Source organism: Rhincodon typus, chromosome 9 (genome assembly GCF_021869965.1).
Source record: "Rhincodon typus isolate 14 chromosome 9, sRhiTyp1.1, whole genome shotgun sequence".
Lineage (NCBI taxonomy): Eukaryota > Metazoa > Chordata > Chondrichthyes > Orectolobiformes > Rhincodontidae > Rhincodon > Rhincodon typus.
Genome location: NC_063340.1, coordinates 24,619,360 through 24,639,345, shown reverse-complemented (window position 1 = coordinate 24,639,345; position 19,986 = coordinate 24,619,360). Strand labels below are relative to the sequence as shown.

At 37.4% G+C, this 19,986-nt stretch overlaps 1 protein-coding gene across 9 annotated transcripts in view; it reads left to right on the top strand.

Moving 5' to 3' along the window:
- Positions 1–19,986, top strand: part of afdna (afadin, adherens junction formation factor a) — a 209,719-nt gene that overhangs the window by 136,575 nt on the left and 53,158 nt on the right. For 6 of the 9 annotated variants that reach the window (XM_048600615.1, XM_048600618.1, XM_048600613.1 and 3 more), the window contains exons 15-22: positions 467–487; positions 863–1,008; positions 5,155–5,249; positions 9,144–9,409; positions 13,665–13,808; positions 15,113–15,311; positions 15,877–15,977; positions 17,828–17,914. In XM_048600615.1, coding sequence (XP_048456572.1) covers positions 467–487; positions 863–1,008; positions 5,155–5,249; positions 9,144–9,409; positions 13,665–13,808; positions 15,113–15,311; positions 15,877–15,977; positions 17,828–17,914 — 1,059 coding nt within the window. The remainder of the gene's footprint in view (positions 1–466; positions 488–862; positions 1,009–5,154; positions 5,250–9,143; positions 9,410–13,664; positions 13,809–15,112; positions 15,312–15,876; positions 15,978–17,827; positions 17,915–19,986) is intronic. The other 3 variants (XM_048600620.1, XM_048600619.1, XM_048600612.1) reach the window with 1 other exon arrangement.

Genomic DNA, 19,986 nt, shown 5'->3' with positions numbered 1-19,986 from the left:
CACTTTATCCACAAAAATTGATATTTTAGTGTTTTGCTTTCCGAAGGACTTTTCAGTTCTCTTATCAATATTATGCATCACTAATACATAGGTATTGATGCAAGATAAACTACTGAACATCAAAATGAACAAATGTATTTTTATGTGTCTATAAATCAAATAGCAAAAATCTCTTTCCATTAAGTATGACAATTCAAATATTTTCTTTCTTGCCCTTCTGTCCCACCAAACCCCTTGGGTGGGGAAACTACATCATTACAAATAACAACCTAATATACAAATTGAGAGTTTCTTTCTAGATCATTGCAGTTCTGATGGCTTGTCTTTTAAGTTGCTGTCTGTGGAGTTTCATAATTAAATTTTTAATTTTATGCAGTGTTTTACATTGTATTAATCATTATTTGTGTACATCGTGACTGTTATTTTTTTTCTCTATTTTGCCTGATTCCTCTTCCCTTTTCTGCAGGATATAGCCCAGTATGAACAGGTAGGACATGTTGCTGGGAACTGTTTCCAGCAGTCAGCTTAGCTCAGTTTCTCATGCTTTTCCATATCAGAAACAACAAATCCAGCAGCTGGACTGAACAGTACATAACACTCATTTAGCAATTGGAACATGCAGCACTAAAACTTGACTGCACAACTATGTTGGCATTTCATTTTATCTGCTTAATGCACTTTTCTGTGGTGATGTACAGATTCAGCCCAAGTTCTCTTGCTTGATGTCTGTGGCCCTGTTCTTTTTGTCAGCCTTGTCTAACATTGCCTAGCCTGGCTCATGCGGTCAGGGTTTGCATTTAAGACTGATCATGTAGAACAAAAGAAGACCCCTCGAGAATGACATTATTTTTGATCATTACAGAAGCAGAAGAATATTGCAGGTGCACTTGCCTTCTGGATGGCAAATGCATCAGAACTTCTCAACTTCGTCAAACAGGACAGAGACCTGAGTCGAATCACGTTAGATGCACAGGATGTCTTGGCTCATTTGGTGCAAATGGCTTTCAAGTATGAAAATTAAAACACTAGATGTTTTAATCATGTCTTATCAACTCTCATAGCTTCTCACTAAAGGCAAATACTGAATTGGTTTATTTTGTGGCTTTCTGCGCTGCACCACCACTCCAGTCTTTCCCAGAAAGTAAATTAAATATTCATGCTTTTCTGTTCTGTTTTCTAACTTTTCCAGTGCAGTCCATGCAATCTTCCTTGAATGTAGAGTTTATATCAGAGGATTGTTGATAGATTTTAAGTTTGAAAGTCCTCAAAGTTCACTATGAGCAGTAGTATGATGGTATGTGTCCAAATAGTGCATTAGAACTACTGATTGATTTTGTACAATATTCTCATTGCCATGTCAGGAGATGAGCAAAACATTGTCAAAATGCATGCAGATACTTAGTACCAGCGGTAACTGTGATTTAGAAATACAGCCAAACAATTTTGAAAGTTGGTTTGAAATGACCTGTGCAAATATTTCGTAAACTATCTTTTGAAGTAGATCAGATACTTCCACTACTGAGAAATTTCCTTACAGATTTAACCTCATCTGACATTGCTCATCTTTGACTTGTGCAGTACAACTAAATGACAATTTACTGTTTCTTGTTATGCTCGTATATTAGCCAAAGGAAGAAAAATCTTGGTGGTTGCTTATTGATCAAGATTGATGCTGTCAGATTCCAGATGGCTTACCATCTTTGTTTTATATAAATAAATGTGTGGGATTGCAATAAATATTCTAATGAAGTATAGTTTTTGAGATCCCTGGAGATTAGAATTTTAATGAGGTTGTAGACTTCCTCGCCAAGCCGATGTGTTTGATTTGAAGATGTTTCATCACCCTGCTAGATAACATTGTCAGTGTCCTTCCAGTGAAGCGTTGGTCTACTATCCCGTTTGTTATTTATATGTCTCAGTTTGCTGGGGTGGTTGGCATCACTTCCGGTTCTGTTTTTCAGTGGTTTGTATATCGGGTTCAGTTCAATGTGTTTGTTGATGGAATTTCAGTTGGAATACCAGGCCTCCAGGAATTCCTTGGCATGTCTCTGTTTGACTAGTGCTATGTTAGATGTGTTGTCCCGGTCAAAATTTGTGTCCTTCTTTGTCCGTGTGTATTGAGACCAGTGAGAACTGGTCGTGGCTCTTGGTGTTACCTGGCTGGGTGATGAAAAGTCTGCAAACAAATACACCGGCACCAAGAGACACGATCAATTCTCACTGGTCTCAATACGCACGGACAAAGAAGGACACAAATTCGACTGGGACAACACATCCGTAATAGCACAAGCCAAATGGAGGCGTACCAGGGAATTACTGGTTTTCCAACTGGAGCTCCATCAACAAACACATTGAACTGGACCTGATTATACAAATCACTGAGAAACTGAATTGGAAGTGAGGCCAACCACCCCAGCAAACCGAGGCATATAAATAACAAGCGGGACGGAACATCAACACTTCACTGGAGGCGCACTGATGTTACCTATCGGGGTGATGAAACGTCTGCAATCAAACACGCCAGCTCGGCAAGCAAGTCTACAATGTCATCAACAACCCAAGCTACAAATCTTCTCAAGAATTTTAATGAATTCTTTGAGAGTTTGCCTCATTTGGTACAGTACTTTTTAGGTATTGTAATTTTTTGCATTTTAAAACCAGTAAAATACTCTCTTGTAAAAGATGTACTGAATTTTTTAAAGCAGGTAGTTCTGAGGCCGAGTTTTAATTACTGATGAGGGCGTGAATTCCTATGGGGAATGCAGCTAGAACCAGGACCATAGCAACAGGGAAGGAGGAGAAAGGATAGCAACTAGGTTAAAACCTAGAAAATTCTCAAATGCTTTCTCTTTGACCTAAGAAGTTTTTTTTGAATGACTGTGCCAAATTTCACCTGAAATTTTAAGCCCTGCTAAAGGTTATTTTGTTAATTATTTCTAGAATTTATCCTGCCATGTTATACAGCGTTATTTAGAAGTGTCAAGGAATGGTTACAATTTTGGTCGAAATCAAATACATAGAAAAGTGCTTTCTTCAGTTTTTATTACAAGATATTAGAAACATTAACACACTAATCCAACTCATTCATTACACTGCTTCTAGGTAGCATTTTTCATATCCTAAATTAAACTTTGTTCCGTATCTGGAAAGTGCTTGGCTTTCAAGCTGGTACTCAATTAAGCAAGTGTGACTACCTTGAGGTACCCTCCATATTAACTCTGTTTCAGTGCAGAGTTCTATTCATAGTATTTCACTTCTCCTAGGAGAAAATGCACTTTGCACAAAGTGCTTCAGTTTTAGAAATTGTAAATTGGTAGCATCAAAAACCTTCAATTGTCTTTGGGAATTTGTCATTTGCAAAAGAGTAATTATTTTCACAGCTGGTAACTCAAAAGTATTTGCTTTCATTTTATAGCATTTCATAAGGCATTTACTATTACAATTCTACACGTATTATAAGGATTACAGTTCTTATAATTAGCGTTGAATATCGGTTAGGCTTTCTCAATAACTGCTCAAGGAATAACTGCATTTATAAAATTATCTGGATGAAAGGACCAATAGGACTATTGACTGCCCTACAGATTTTAAGTGTAAAGAAGCCCTTCAGAGTCTGTTAGTTGTAACTTTTTTCAAAATCTCAGGATTATGGATATATTCAAAAGATTGATCCACACGATCATTTGAGTGTATGCTGACCTTGAAGAAATGAACTCCCAAGTAGAAAATTACGATAAAGAAAGGTTAAGAAAAACCAAGTTGTTTACTTTGGGAAAGAGACTTCAAAATGATCTGATGGGATATTTCAAGGATGTTGATCTTACTTAAAGGTATTCACAATTTTGGTCAAAAAGTATTGTTTCACTAACTGACATAATTTGATTAGAAAGGAAAGTATTAAGTGACAGGGGAGTGAAGAAGTAGAATAATCCAGTTTTTCTTCCACCCAAAAGAAAATTATTTCATGATCAGTGAAAGTGTTTCAATCAAAGAATCATAAACATTTGCAGCAGATAGTGAAGTCATTTATCTCCATGTTTGTACCAATCTATCCAAAGCTATCCAGCCTAATACCACTTTCCAGTAGGTTAGGCTCTTCAAGTATGTGGTTTCTAAATGTGATAATTTCTGTCTTGCCCACCTGTGAGACAAAGTTCCAGACCCTACTGTTATTTGGATGAATTCATTTCTTAACATCCCTTGACCAAATATGTTAATTTATGCCCTTGACCATTGATCACTCTGCTAGGAGCAATAGGTCTATCCCATCCAGTCTGGTGTCTCTCAATTTTATCCCCAATTTAAAGCTGTTTTCAACCTTCTTTGTTCAATGCTTCAAATAAAACAATACCAGCCTATCAAACATTCTTCATAACTAATGTTTTTCTCATCCTGGCAGCAACATGTGTATCTCTCATCATTTGATATACGCTCATCTTTTCTGCAGTGTAACAGTTGTTGTATTCTAGTTGTAGCATAACTGGTGTTTTATACAGTCCCAGCATACCCTGTCTACTTTTCTATTCTACACTTCCCACATTAAAATCAAGTATCCCATTTGCCTTCACAACTACATTTAATCGTCTGACTACCCCTGGAACTTTGAAACATACATTCCAAGGTCGTTATGCTGCTCTGCACTACTTGTGTCCTCCTGTTTATCTCACATCCCTTGCTCTCCCCAGGTGTTGCCTAACACTTTTCCAATTCTCCAAAATTCTCCACTTGCTGCTTTCCGCCCCAACCATAAAGCTTTCTAGGTCTACAGCTTTCCTCCTTACTATTGACCTCAAGGCCCATTTTTGTACCATCCATATTTTTTGTTTTTAAATGTAGATCCAAATTTAAATCTGAATCATTGACATACCATGAAAAGCAAGAGACCTGGTCTTGGAAATGAAATGGACAATTTGGTTTGTTCAGAACACAGTGGAGGTAACCTGTAAAAGTGGTGATTATTCTGCTGTCCTGGCTTACTCCTGTTGTTCTCTGCAAATATACAATTAATTTTGAGGATGACCGAAACATCCTTTATTTTCTGAATGTCGTGAGTTCCTCTGAATGTGGGCTATCACATAGATTTTTGTATTTCACATGTTAAGCCTTTTTTAGCTAAAGTTATAAAATGTAAAATTATTGAATTCTGTGTTACAGATACTTGGTACACTGTCTTCAATCTGACCTCAACAATTATATGCCAGCATTTCTTGAAGATCCAGAGGAAGCAAGCCCACAAAGACCCAAAATAGGTCTGCAAGCTAAATTTAACATTTGCTGAAAATGTTATTCAAAAGTTATAATTTCCCAGGACCACATTACAGTTTTTCTTTAGAATCCAGCATACTTCATTTTGCACATTATAAAGTTGTAAAAGCTTCTTCCTATCTCCAGTGGGCCGCTTGCATTGTCGATTTACATTTTAACCTACTACATGGTTGTGAATTTGCTCCCAATGTTAGTTCTTTGTATTATGGTTCAATATTAATGTCTGCTTCCCTCCTCCCAAAAATGAGACTCCCTGTTTACACATCAATTTGCTAATTGCAAACTTGCAATAGTTCTTTAAAATATGATGTTCAGTAAGTCCTACAGATCTGGGTGGAGGAGCAAAAAAGCAAGGAATGAGCATTTATGATAGGCTTAATCTGGGCAAAATAAACCGCTTTGAGAAGTTTTTGTGGGATGGAAGGTGAAGAGATAAGTGGTCGAATAAGAATTTCTAAAGATTAGGTCTCGAGATCCTGGTACCAGAGAAAGCAATAAATGTATGTAGAGTCAGGAGATGTCATGAAAGGGTGGGCAAAATTAGGCAAGATTGGAAATTGCAAAAGTAAGGTGTAACCAGCTGGTGGTGGATTTGTAAGTGAGGTTCAGAATTTTGAATTTGATCTGTTTAAAAACAGGAATTCAATCCAGGTTGTGAGAGTGGGTTTTTCAAGAAATCTAAGTGGAAGGCAAAATGATATTAGACTTTTGGCCAATTTGGAATTGCTACAGGATGGAGTTAGAAAAGTCTGGTCTACAGTTGGTGAAAACATGGCCAACAACTTTAGGAATATTGCTGCAATCTGATATTCTTTATCTCAATGAAAAGTTATTACTAATCTCTGGTTGGAGAGGTAATCGATTCTGTTTCGGCAATCAGCCAATAAAGATAGTGAGGGCTGTGGCAAATGTGTAGAATTTTTTTAGTTGAGACTTCTGATAATCTGGATAAAATTCTAGATCATTCATGACCAGCAGTAAGGCAGGGATGAAAATATAATCCAGCAGTACCGAGGAGGTGTAATTTCCCTGCCAAATGTTCAGTTTGGGTCTCTATCTCCCAAGTGAAGCTTTCCACCTGAACAAGCCTGGATATGAGACTATATTGAGCAGAGGTTGAAGGACAGCAAATTATCACCAAATAAACTGCTTTTCTTGAGGAAATAATGGGAAACAAAAAGTCTCACTTATTTTGCAGCTTGAGACATCCGAGCCTTTTCAGACAAATATGTATATTGATTCGAGTCAGAACTAATTTTCAGTAATAAAGCAAAACACCACAGGTACTGGATAGCTAAAGTAAAAATAGAAAATACTCAGCACGTTGGGCAGTACTTGTGAAGAAAAAAAACAAGTTTGGTGACTATTATTAAAACAGAGAGTGAAATAGACCTTTCATAATTTCTGAAAGAAGATAATTGACCTGAAATGTTAACTGTTTGTTTCATAAATATTGTCTGACCAACTGAATCTTCCAACGTTTTCAGCTTTTATTTTTAATTTTGAGTAAGTAGCTTCAAAGTACTACCGATATTTTTGACTGTTCCTATCTAGATGTTTTATGAACCATTTTCGTCAACAGCTCAGATTCTTTCTAAACAATTATCTGTTCCTACAAATGGACTAGTATTAATATTTGGCATACAGTGGCATTTTCAAATATTTATCTGAATACCTTCAGATATGCTGTTTGGCTTAGTGTTGTGCAAGAATTTCTAATCTCTGCTTTCCTCCCCTGAAAACCTAATCTTGTGCAGTAATTAAATGGTGGTTTCTTTGCTTGCTTTTTAAAAAAATGTTTAATAAGAGTCACTCCTTCAGAAGATTTCAGAATATTTTTCTACGGGAATAAAATATCAGTTAATGGGAAGTCAGCTCATTTCGTTTACATTGGTGTCTTCAAATTCTTCTGTTTTAGGAAATTACTTTCACGCAAAGCAGCTAAGAGTATCTTGTCAAGCTAAATACTAGGATTTGCAAAAGATTCATTCCTGTAAAGATGCAAACATAGTGTTTTCTTAGTGCAGTGATTTTTTTTCTCTGTAGTCACTGCTATACTATTAGTTATATATAAATTTGTTTTGTGTCAAAATAGCGTCAGCTTCTGCAGCCCCATCTCTCTTGTGTCATTTTAATTTCGAAGTGGTTTAAATAGAAGGGAATTGCAGTAAAAATGTCAGTGGGACTTGTTGCTTTTCAAGCAAACCAGTGTAGGTCTGATGGACTAAACTATGCTGTACTAATCTAGAATTTAGTTTTGTGTTCTTACTGATTACATCTCAGGAATATGGCTTTGTAGGTGAGAAAGAGTGCATGATTTGCTCCAACAGAAAAATAAGCAATTCCGTTTATCTGCACCAGATGTAGGACCATACCTCTTCCTGCTTGTCACATTTTTTTGAAATTCTCTTTCAGGGTTAGACATTTATGAAATAAATTGTCTTATACCCATGGACGCAGATTAGGAATGGGAGATTTCACTCTTCAGTTGTGTCTGATCTAGCATTCTATCAGGCAGAAACTGTCCACTCTTCGATTGGCAGTGATGGGCCAGGTGAATTCTACTAAAACAAAGAAATTGGTGCAGTTGTCATGAGCATCCTTGGGTAAATGTGGCAGAAGACAGGAAGGAGCAGCAAAGAACCCAGGCAAAAATGAGGAAATAATTAGTTATCTCTGTTGCTATCTGGAATTGGAATACCAAATATATGTTGAGATCTGGCTGGCAACCAGAAACTTTTATTAAAGTAGACAAAATGTGAGATGCAGGGTCTTGCTAAGAGCATAAAGTGTCAAGATTCCAAAGTTTTGAATAAACTTTTTTTTTTACTGTACAACGTTAGAACAGTCTCACACTTTACCGTGCATGTTTGTTACCATACAAATTGTTTCCAACACCCGAAGTTGGTAAATATGGCCAACGGACTGATCACCACTCCATGGCATACATCACAGCACTTGTTATCAAGACAGACTCCCACAGAGTTTGCAGCAACACCCCGGATGTTAATGACACAGGTTATTAAATCTCATTAAACTTTATATGGGATTGCAATGTTTCAATTTTACTAATCTTCATTACCTTTCGAATTGCAGTCATGGATTGCTTCATGATTGCTCCTGCTCTGTTTGATCATCCTTGGGCTAAAATCCTCTGCATACAAAAACTGTACTTCAGTCCTCTTTCATATGCATAACTACAGCTCTTCAACAGAAAATGTCACCTAGTTAAAACTGCTGCTAGGTGTTCTTTTTATTCGCATCTACTCCCGATTAAACCTTTATTCGCCTGCCTAACAAGAATCTATCCACTTGTCTTAAAGATATTGATGACCATTTGCTTTCAATAGCAGAAAGCTGTAAACTGTGTCAACTGTCTAAAGATTTCTCCTCCCCTCTGCAGTTAGTAATATGCAAGACTTAGTGGTTTTGTGGTAACATTTGCAAAGGTGGAAGAAAAAGGCAATATACGTTAAGCAACAATATTCTGTATGCTTAGTCAGTGTTAGTTTTTTTAAAATTATGGAGGTTTGAATAAGGTTAAAGGATGTGAAGAAAGGTCATAGCAAGATTTTGCATATGTGTCCCTAATACCAGTCAAACATATTTTGCTTCAAGAAATTAGAGAATTGTGTAAAAATAAATTATTTCAAATTTAATCTCTGTACCAGTTAAGCAGGTCCCTTCATGTTCACACGTTAGAGCGAATTTGTTGCAAATTATATCCATGCTTCTCTGAACTGAAACAAACTTTACAATACAGCACAGATATCCAAAAGTCAAATTTCAAAATATGAGAACATTTGATTTAAAATTGGGTATGCAACTGTGTTTTACAAAATTTGCTAGATGTAATGTTTGTTTGTTCTATTTTCCAGATGATGTCTTGCACACACTGACAGGAGCAATGTCTTTGTTGCGTCGTTGCCGTGTGAATGCTGCTCTCACTATCCAACTGTTTTCTCAGCTTTTCCATTTTATTAACATGTGGCTATTCAATAAACTGGTCACTGAGCCAGACTCCTGTCTTTGTTCTCATTACTGGGGAGCTATCATCCGACAGCAGCTTGGTCACATTGAAGCCTGGGCTGAAAAACAAGGTTTGGAATTGGCTGCAGACTGTCATCTTAGCAGAATAGTACAGGTTAGTTAATGAAATGATGCCTAACAATACACAGTCTCAATTTTATACTGATTCCATCCTAATCTTACACCGGTTATTTATTGTTTTACATGGATGCCATAAAAACATGAACATGTTGAACTGACTTATTAACAATCTGCCATTGGCAAAGGACTTAATATTTTTATTCTAATATTTGTAGAACAGTTTAATTGTGGGGAAGAGGAGAAAGGATGGATAATTTAATAATACATCAAATTAATTAACTCTTGGAGCTTAACTTTTAGACATCCAGTCTAACTCATTTTCAGAATAGATTTAAAATTCCAAGTCTTTTGGTTCTGAAGTTGAACCACTAGTTCAGTCTGGTAAAGCCTATAAGTGTCCCTAAATTTTTAAGAAATGGGTATCGAGTCAGGTCAAACTTAAATGACTAAATTAGGTGTGCATTGAATGTCTGTCTTTTACAAAGCATGTTAAATACAGTTGGTGAACGATAAGCACAGATTGTTGCATGAAACTAGGAATTGGCAGTCATGGAGACCGGAGTTAGAACGGGTGTTCAAGGAAAAGTGAAAGGAAACATCACTGAAAAGTATTCATGAAAATTTCCTTGCTTGGTATATTTCCAGCCATTGCTGCATCTGACCTTGGAGTATGAAATGGGTTAAGTGGGAACTTCTCAGGGAATGGTGATCATTTTGTTATAAGATGTATGTTAACTGTGGGAAGGTGAAGAGTAACTTAGAGTAAAAATCCTTAATTGAAGGAGGGCCAATTTCATTGGAGTGAGTCATTATCAAGTAAATGGGAATTTTACTTGTTCTTATTCTAATGAAATAATGGGCTCCATTTTAAAAGCTGACAGTTTAGGGTGAATTCAGTGTGTATTTCCCCTCCAGGTATGGCAACCAAAGTCAGTTTCCTGGATGACAGAAGAGAATAAGACAATGCAGAGCATACTTGACGGCTCAGATTGATTACCCAAATGAGAACCAGGCTGAATATGGCAAGTTCCGAGGAGTAGTGGGAAAGGAAATGACTAACAATAGACAGTAAGAGGAAAAAAAATCTAGCTGCCAAGTTAAGGAACCCATTTATCTGCCAAAGGTGTATATAGAGTTGAAAGGTAGTATATGATAGACTGGGAACTAAAATGGGCATTTACAGAGATTGAGGATGCAACTAAAGGACCAGATGATCAATTTGCATGTGTCTTTGCCAAGGAAGATGATATTTGTGGACTAAAATTGATAGAGGATTAGAAAGGCTTGCTGAAGTTGAAGTTAATTCACTAGGACTGAGTGGAGTGCTCTGAGAATGCTGGGGTAAGTAAGTTAGAATTTTAAGAGGCCATGATCTTTCAACCCTTCTCAAATGTGGGGTGATGTGGGAGGTTAGCGGGGCTGGCTCTAGAGGCTCGGAGAATTATGGTTATTGCGGATTTGTTAAAGAAAGAACATAAACCAGTACAGTCCAATAAATTTCATCTCAGGAAACATTTAAAAATGATGCTCCAGGAGAAAATCATCAGTGACTTGAATTTATTGTGGGTTAATTAAGGAAAACCAGCATTAATTTGTTAAAGTCAAATTGTGTTAAATCATAGTAACAAGAGAAAATCCTGGCAATAGATTTGACTGCTCCTGTGGAGAAAGAGAGTGAACCATAAGCCCCTAACCATCTTAGAGAAAAAGAAGTGCAGACATGTAGGTAAATTTCAGAGAAGTGTAGAAGTAATAGAGAATTTAAACTTCTCCAGCATGAGCTGGGATGGTAGTAGTGGGAAAGATTTAGAGGGTGTGGAATTCTTAAAGCATCGGAAAGAGCTTTTTAAACTAGTATGTAGAAGGCCGTACAAGACTGGGTGCTTCTGGACTTAATTTTAGGTAATAAGCCTGGGCAATTGGTTGAAGTATCATGGGGGAACATTTTTGCAGAAAGCGATTGTAATTCCATAAGATTTAAGATTGTTATGAGAAAGGACCAGGATGGGCCTAAATCCAAGTTCAAAACTGAGGGAAGGCTGATTTTAATAAGGTAAGGTATGATTTGATCAGAGTGGACTGGGAGCAGATACGTAAGCAAATCTGTGTCAGAGCAGTAGGACCATTCAAGAAGGAATAGGAAGAGCACAGGACCAGCATTTTCCAGGAAAAAGACAGAGTGGGACCAACAAATCCTGTGAACCCTGAAGATCAAGGGATGTACAGGATTGGATAAGGAGAAAAAGAGGCTTAGTGCACGTATCCAGGACACACAACCACAGAAGCCATAGAGGAATATTCCATTTGCAAGGGAAACTTTTTAAAAAGAAAATTAGGAGAGCAAAAAAATGGCATGAAAGAGTAAGGCAGGTTAAAAAAAAAAGGAAAATACAAAGTTATTTTACAAGCACATTAAGGGTAAGAGGATAACAAGGAAAGAGTTCAGCCCATTAAGGACTGCAGTGGTAATTTGTGTGTGGAGCCAGAGGACACCAGTAGGGTTCTAAATGAATATTTTATTATACTGTTCACTATAGAGAGGGATGATGTGCTTTAAAAATCAGAGAGAAGGCATAAGATATACTGAAAGAAGTTAGTATAGACAGGAAGTTCTGAGTGATCTGGTAGGTTTAAAAGCAGAAAAATCTGCAGGGCTAGTTGAAATGTACCCCAGGCTTTTGAGTGAATCAAGGGAGGAAATAGGACATTCACAACTATTCTCACTTCCTCTCTGGCCACAGTAAAGGTGCCAGCTTCTGAAGGACTGGAGGACCACCAATGTGGTGCTATGATTCAAGAAGGGAGCAAGGGATAAATTGAGATTATAGGCCAGACAGTCTGACCTTGTGGTGGCAAACTTAGTGGAAGCAATTCTAAAGGACAGAATTAATCAAGAACAGTCAGCATGGTTGTTAAAGGAGTCATGTCTCACCAACTTAATTGGATTTTTGGAATTGATAACCAGGTGTGTAGATGAAGTAATGCGTTGAATGTAGTCTACTTAGACTTCAGCAAAGCTTTTGATAAGTTCCTGTTTGGGAGACTGATAGCCAGGATAAGGGTCCAAGGAAATTTGACTAATTGGATCCAGAATTGGCTGAGTGGCAAGAACCAGAGGGTATTTGGCAAGGGCTATTTTTGTGAATGGAGGTCTGTGTGGAGTTACTCGGGGATCAATGTAGGGACTCTTGCTGTTTGTAATGGATATATGTAAACAATTTAGACTGTAATGTAGGAGAGTTGATCAGTAAGTTTGTGGATGATCCAAATATTGGTGGTGTGGTGAATAGAGAGAACGGTAACCTTAGATTACAGGAGAATATAGATTGGCTGATCAGTGGTAAATGTAATTCAATCCAGATAAATCTATGATGATCTGCTTGGGCAGAACAAGGCAAGTGAATGATGAATGGCAAGATCCTGCAAAGTACAAAGGATCGGGGAATCTTGGTGTGCATGTCTACTATTACCTTAAGGTAGGAGGACAGGTAGACAAGGTGGCATGTGTTACATTTGCTCTTATTCGTCAAGGCATTGAGAGTTTAGAGTAGGGAGGTTATGCTGTATAAAAAGTTGATTTGCCCACAGCTAGGGTATCGTGTGTAGTTCTGGAATCCACACAAGATCAATGTGTTTGCACTGGAGAGGTTGCTGAGGGGATTTACCAGGATGTTGCCTGGGCTGAAGAGTTCTATTTTTATGGAGGAAGATTGTTTTCATTGGTGTAGAGGAGACTGAGGGGCGGGAAATGTAATTGAGGGGTATAGATAGGGAATACAGAAAGGAGTATTTCCCCTTGGGGGAAAGATCAGTGACTAGAGGCCATAGACTTATGGTAAGGGACAGGAAGTTTAGTGTGTGAGGGGAGCAGGAAGTATGGAAAAACATTTTTACCCAGTGTGTGGTGCAATCTGAAACTCACCACTTGTAAGGGCAAGTGCTGGAAAATAGGATTTGATTAGTTAGGTGGTTGTTTTTGACCAACAAAGACTCAATGAGCCAAAATGCTCTTTTGATGCTGTGGACCTCTAATACTATGACCATGACCTGTGACCTTTTTATCATAAAGGGCCAATAACATAAAATTGTGTTGTTTTATGTAACTGTTTTATGTCACAAAGTGTCACCTTGCTGCTTTTCTCCAATTTATGAAGATACATTTTAAACTTGTGTTAATTTTAGATAGTTTTTTGCGGCTGTTGGAACTTCTTGAGCTAGTCCCATAATTTTAAGTGGGAAAATAAAGCTATTATTCTGCAGAAATCTGAATTTATTTGTTACTGTTATAGGCGACCACATTATTAACGATGGATAAGTATTTGGCAGAAGACGTTTCAAATATCAACAATACTTGTTTTAAGTTGAATTCATTGCAATTGCAAGCACTACTTCAAAGTTACCACTGTGCACAGGATGAGCCCTATATCCCTCAGGTATTTAAATTGCTAAGCCACAATCATTTTATTTTGAGGTTTTAATTTAAGTAGTAAAAGAGTTGCACATTGGCCTATTTTTTGGTGTTGAAGCATTTAGCCAAGCATTAAATTTGTTTTTTTGGGGGGCTGGGGGGTGGGGTGGGGTGGGGTGGGAGCGGGCGGGCGGTGTGTGGTGGTGGTGAAATTTTCCTGCCTTGAAAAGCCCAAATGGGGATCCTGTCAGGAGGCCAAATTTTAAGAGGCTGCAGAATCCTAGTCAAAACTACTAGTTGTATGCATTTGATGGACAGTATTTATGTGATATTTTAAGTTCAATTAAAAGTTTAGAAAGTGTTTTTTGAGAAAGCAAGTAAACGGAGATGTGTTTAGGGATATTTGATGACTACTGGTTGTTAAGAACATTAACCCAAACTGAAATTTTGAAGCTCTCCTTTATTTGAAGTGAAAGCAAATATTAAATGTAAACAGAAATACCTTGATTCAATTCAAAGTTGCACCACAATGAGTTGAAACCTACAAGTTTGGGATTTACTGTGGCAAAAATCATGATTTTCTTTTTTAAACTTGGTAACCGAATTTTTTGCTGCCCCAAGGAGAAAGTCCCAGCAGTGACATAATCAAAAATATTTTAACTGTAATGTGTGTTGGTTCTCCATTAGCTAAAGAAGGGGGCACTAGGTTGGTGAGGAGCATAGTGGGGGAGAAGAAGGGAGCCCTCTTTCTCCGCTCTTCCGCTCTACTGGATTTACTCTTTCTTCTCGTCCTCTCTCACTCATCTCCCCCTACCGACTGCCTGCCTGCCTGCCTTCTCTGCTGTTCTCCTAACACCTCTCTCTATCTGCTCCCACCACCAGCTTTTCCCTCTTCTCTGTGCTCACTCACTCTTCTCTCCCCATCCCTCTTGACCCCTCTAACCTCCTCTAACCTGTCCTCTTCTCTCCCCCATCGCACTTCTTTCCACTTGTTCTCTCTCATTCTCGCTCTTGCGTGCGCTCTGCCTCACTCTTGCACGAGCTCTACCTCGCTCTTTCCCTATGGGCATTCATACTGTGGCTTAAGGTAAGGCAAACCTGATTTACCTATTAGTGAGTCCTGAGCTGTAGCATATGGTTCAAGCTGAAATACATGGTATCACTTTCTGAAACGGTTCTTTAAAATTCTAATACATCATGTAACCCACACTTAATCAGTTGGTTAGCCAGCCTGAATCTTTAAAATATGATGCAACGTAGCTCTTATTCCTTACCTCCATTTTTAAGTAATGCATATTGACCAGAAATTGGTGGGTTTGTTTTTTTAAGGAGCTAATTGAAAATGTAGTGGCATTAGCAGAGAACACAGCTGATGAACTTGCACGGAGTGATGGTAGAGAGGTACAGTTGGAAGAGGACCCTGATCTACAGCTACCTTTTCTATTACCTGAAGATGGATATTCTTGTGATGTTGTCAGGAACATTCCTAATGGCCTTCAGGAATTCTTAGAACCACTTTGCCAGAGAGGTAAGTCTTTTTTTTATGTGCTTTTCCTAAAGTTGTGTGATGAGATTTTCAGTCACAGGGAGTTGATGTTAGCTGTTATAATCTAGTGAGATCTTCTATGGAATTTGCCTTGATCTGTATTACAGATTTTTGGTTAATTTCACGTCAAAATATCTAATTTAGTTGAATGGCAGCATAAGTTTGAGGAGCTGAACGACCCCACTACTCGTCCTATAATGAGTAGTATCTCTCAATACATCTGGCTTTTGTAAACGATAATTCTATAAGATCATTTGAAGAATTAAATCGATGTTTGCCCCTTCTGAAAATGTCTTGAGATTGGCACCAAAATTATGCAGCAAAAGATTCAGATCTGCTTCGTAGATTAAAAAGTCTTAAAGTAACATTTTATTTTTAACAAATGTGAAATTACTTGCAATAAAGTGGTTATCATTTTTCCAAACAGTGAGCAATAAACTGGAAACTTGTCTGTTTCTAATTAATGCCTTTTTCCCTCCCCAAACTAATTATATTTATGAAAAATACTACCATCCACCACATTGTTTAAATCTGGTCTTTTCTGTAGGCTTTTGTAGGCTAACAAGCCATTCACGATCACCTGGTACTTGGACAGTTTATTTTGAGAGCGCTGACTACGAAAGTAATTTTCCACCTGATACTGAGCTGGTAAGTTGGTTATATAGAATGGACTGTGTGTGTGCGCATGTGTGTGTAAGCGCACACATATATGCATTTACTCTCTCCGTCATTGTTTAGAACAAAGTTCAATACCATCTGGAACAGACTTATTTATATTTAATTTGTATAATGTGTGAGCATGGCTTAATTTATTGATGAGTTAGTTGGCGTTAATGACTTTGAAAGCTTGTAGTTCTTTTAGCAACGTGTTGATACGTAGGACATACAGGAAGTGTTTAAAGAGAGCTGAATCCACCAGGTTTGAATTTGAAAATGGTAATGACTCATTATTGGCATTACCTCTGAATATTCAAAGCATATTCAAGATTATTGGATAATAGGTTTACTAAAGCAGAAAGAAATGCTATGTTTATCCAAATGCTTCAATCTGATCCAAGATTCATTATTAATTATTCTGATGTTCATGTTTGATTTCTCTCAATTAATGGCAATGGGTGACTTTTTTTTGGTGGTCATTTATAGTGTCTGAAAATAAACCATTTGTATCATTTGTCCCTTTTTAAGACCGGTCATTTCTGATTAGAACCAACTGGAGAAATTTCTCAGTTCTTTCAAGGAACTTCTCATCTTAAACACTGACTTTTTCTATGTCTTTTACAATGTCACCTGGTTACCTTATTGACTTGCATATGAATGTGAGGTATAAATTTTTAAATATTTTCCTTTTTTGCCTCTAGGCTTCAGTTCATGAAGTGGAGTTTGAATTCCAGTTTAGTATCCTAGATAATTTAACTGTCCTGGCTTCAGAATTTTAATAAATGTATCTAGGTATCCTATTTAGCTTAATATGCAAATTTTTCATACATTTATGTATCATCTTGTCTTTCAGTATTTTAACTTTGTTATGTCAAATTCTTGCTTGCTGGTAACCTGCTGGCAATGCTGTCTTACCTGAGGTGTATTAATTGTCAGAGGCACAATTAAAGGTTCAGTAAAACTTTGGCATTTTTGAATGTGTTAGTGTAGCTGCTTTTCAATTCACCTGATTCTTCATTCTGGTTACTTGTATCCAAGTCTCCCACACTGCAGGTTTATCTTCAATTTTGGCAGGTTTGTCATTCCTGACCTTACTGTTTCTATTTAATACATTATTTTCCAAACTCTGCATGTGAATGAGATATCTGCAACCTTACTTATATAATTGATTATTGCTTTTGTGGCTTCAGATTCAACCAGAGCCTCACTGATAAAGATTTGTAATATGTACTTCCTACTGAGCTTAAGAACTCCTTCACCAGTGTTTGAATACAGGATCTTATCAGTTTCCTAACCCCTTCTGATGATATTATTCATTGTGTAATGGTACCATAACTTTTTTAAAAATTGCAGAAATGAGTCCTAATCGAGCTGTGAGCTTTTCATGCAGTTGTTCAGGTGTTGTTACTGATCACAAAGCTGGAAGCTAAAGGGAGGCCAGTTGCACAGCCAACAAATAACTGGGCAAAATATAGCCATGATTAACCATTTCAATCATGTTGAGGACAAATTTAATGAGTGAAATTTCAAGTTAGATACTGACTGTGAATTGAATTGCTGAATTTAAAAAATAAGCTTTTCTTTGTTTTGGTAATTTACAATTCTGTAAATTAGCATTAATTTTCTATTCTATTACTTTTCTATTTCATTTTGTCATTAAGAAATAGAATGTATTTCATGTTGTCTCCTTTGACCCTTGTTGACATTGTGGAGTTTTGGATCAGATATTCCAACTGCTGAGTTCAAACTATTGGACAGTTCCTTCATTTGTTATTAATTGGCGACGGATTAGTTCTATACTGAGTTTGTATTTTTCACCACGTTATTCTTTTTCTGTTAAGACGGAGCCTAATCGTAAAGAACCAGAGATAATTACAGTGACACTGAAAAAGCAAAATGGAATGGGCCTAAGCATTGTAGCTGCTAAGGTAAGATAACATTTACGTTTAATGTCCTGTCAGTAATGCTGTGACTTACATAAAAAAAGAACCTCAAGAACTTGGGGGCACAGTTTTAAAAAATAGTGATCCATTTAAGTCGAGATGAGAATTTTTCTCTGGGCATAGTGTCTTTGGAGTGTTCAGAGTGGATCCAAGGCCATTGAATATTTTTCATGCAATGACAGATTCTTGGCTAACAAGGATATTAAAGGTTATTAAACATAGATCAGAATCTGGAATTGAGGCCTCAATCAGATCCACCATGATACCATTAAATGATGGACCAGGGTTGAGGGGCAAAATTGTCTACTATTCCTAATTCATATGTTGTTTCAACTATCAAGAGCAATAGAAAATGGCAAAGTGTAGGATGATGCATGCCAAAGCAGTGGTGAAAATTTATTGGCTTATTCATGACTTCCCTGTCCTTCCTATCTGTCATTATTTTTAAGTTGTGTGAGAAATGAAGTTGATTGACCCTTTTTATCTGCTGTTTTTGATGTACCAATTTCTAACTAAGAATAGATGCTTTAACTTTTTTAAAAATTCTATATATGTAACTGCCAGTGGTCAGTCACTCAGTATTGTTGCTGACATTTGTGTTCCATAAAAGAAATTCACAAAGTCATGAATGATTGGTTTTATAACCAATCAATGTGAAATCGTCTATACTGGCAAAAAAAGTAAGAACATAAGCATATTTTCTAAATTTATGTAAGGTTGCAGAGCTTTGAGACAGCCATCTCGGTGTCCTAGAGCATGAATTGCAGAAGATTTGTATGCTGTATTTGCAGATACAACAAGTAATCAAGAAAACTAATACAATGTGTTTTTATTGCAAGTGGAACTGAATGCAAGAGTAAGGACGTTATGCTTAAGTTATACACAGCATTGGTGAGACTGCATCTAGAGTACAGGTAAAGTAACCATAGTCCTACTGGACCATATGGCTGCTCTCTTGTTAAAAAGAGATGACTCGTGGTGCTTTAACCTGAGGGTCAACAGGCCTGAAGTGAGGGTAGAGATTGAGAAGAAATGTCCTTCATGGTAACCTCAGTCAGCGTGGGAATTGATCCCATGCTATTGGCATCACTCGGAGCTAAAGAACCGCCATCTGTGTACAGTACAGGTCACTGTCCTTATGGAAGGATGTTGATCCACTTGAAGCAATCCAGAGAAGGTTTACTAGACTAATACCTGGAATGAGTAAATTGCCTTGCAAGGAAAGGCTAGACAGGCTAAGGCCTGTATCCTCTGGAGTTTAGAAGAGTCAAAGATGACTTAATTGAAACATAAAAGATCCTGAAGGGACTTAACTGGGTGGATGCGGAAAGGACACTCCCTCTTGTGAGGGAATCTAGAAGTAGAAGTCATAGTTTAAAAATGAGGATTGCCCATTTGAGACAGGTGAAGAAACTCTTTTTTTCCGAGGGTTGAGAGTATTTAGATTTCCCTTCCTCAAAAGACGGTGCATGCAGAATCTTTGAATATTTTTAAGGCCAATATAGATTACACTCCTGAAAAACCCCAACAATTGTTCATCCCTTTGGTAATCAGTAGAGTTACTCCTCTACTGGAGTAGAGTCATGATCTTATTGAATGGTGGCATGGGCTCAAAGGGCCATGATCTGTTTTTGTTCATATGCACTTGTGACCTTTAGCTTTGTAAGTAAACATCAATAGGAAACAGCTCTGGGTGACGAAATTTGAATGTTGGTTAGGGAAGCTGAAAATCGTTATTTTTATTTATTCGTGTTATGTGGGTGTCATTGGCTAGGGCAGCATTTATTGCCCAACTTTAATTGACCAGAGGGCAGTTAAGACTCCACTACATTGCTGTGGGTCTAGAGTCACATGTAGGCCGAATAGCTGGTTTGCTTCCCTAAAGGGCATAAGTGAACCAGTTGGGTTTTTCCAACAATTGATAATGGTCAACGTCAGACTTTTAATTGCAGATTTTTAATGAATTCAAATTCTGCCTGTTGCCAGACTGAGATTTGAGCTTGGATCCCCAGAATATTAACTGGGTGTCTCTGGATTAATAGTTTAGCAATATTACC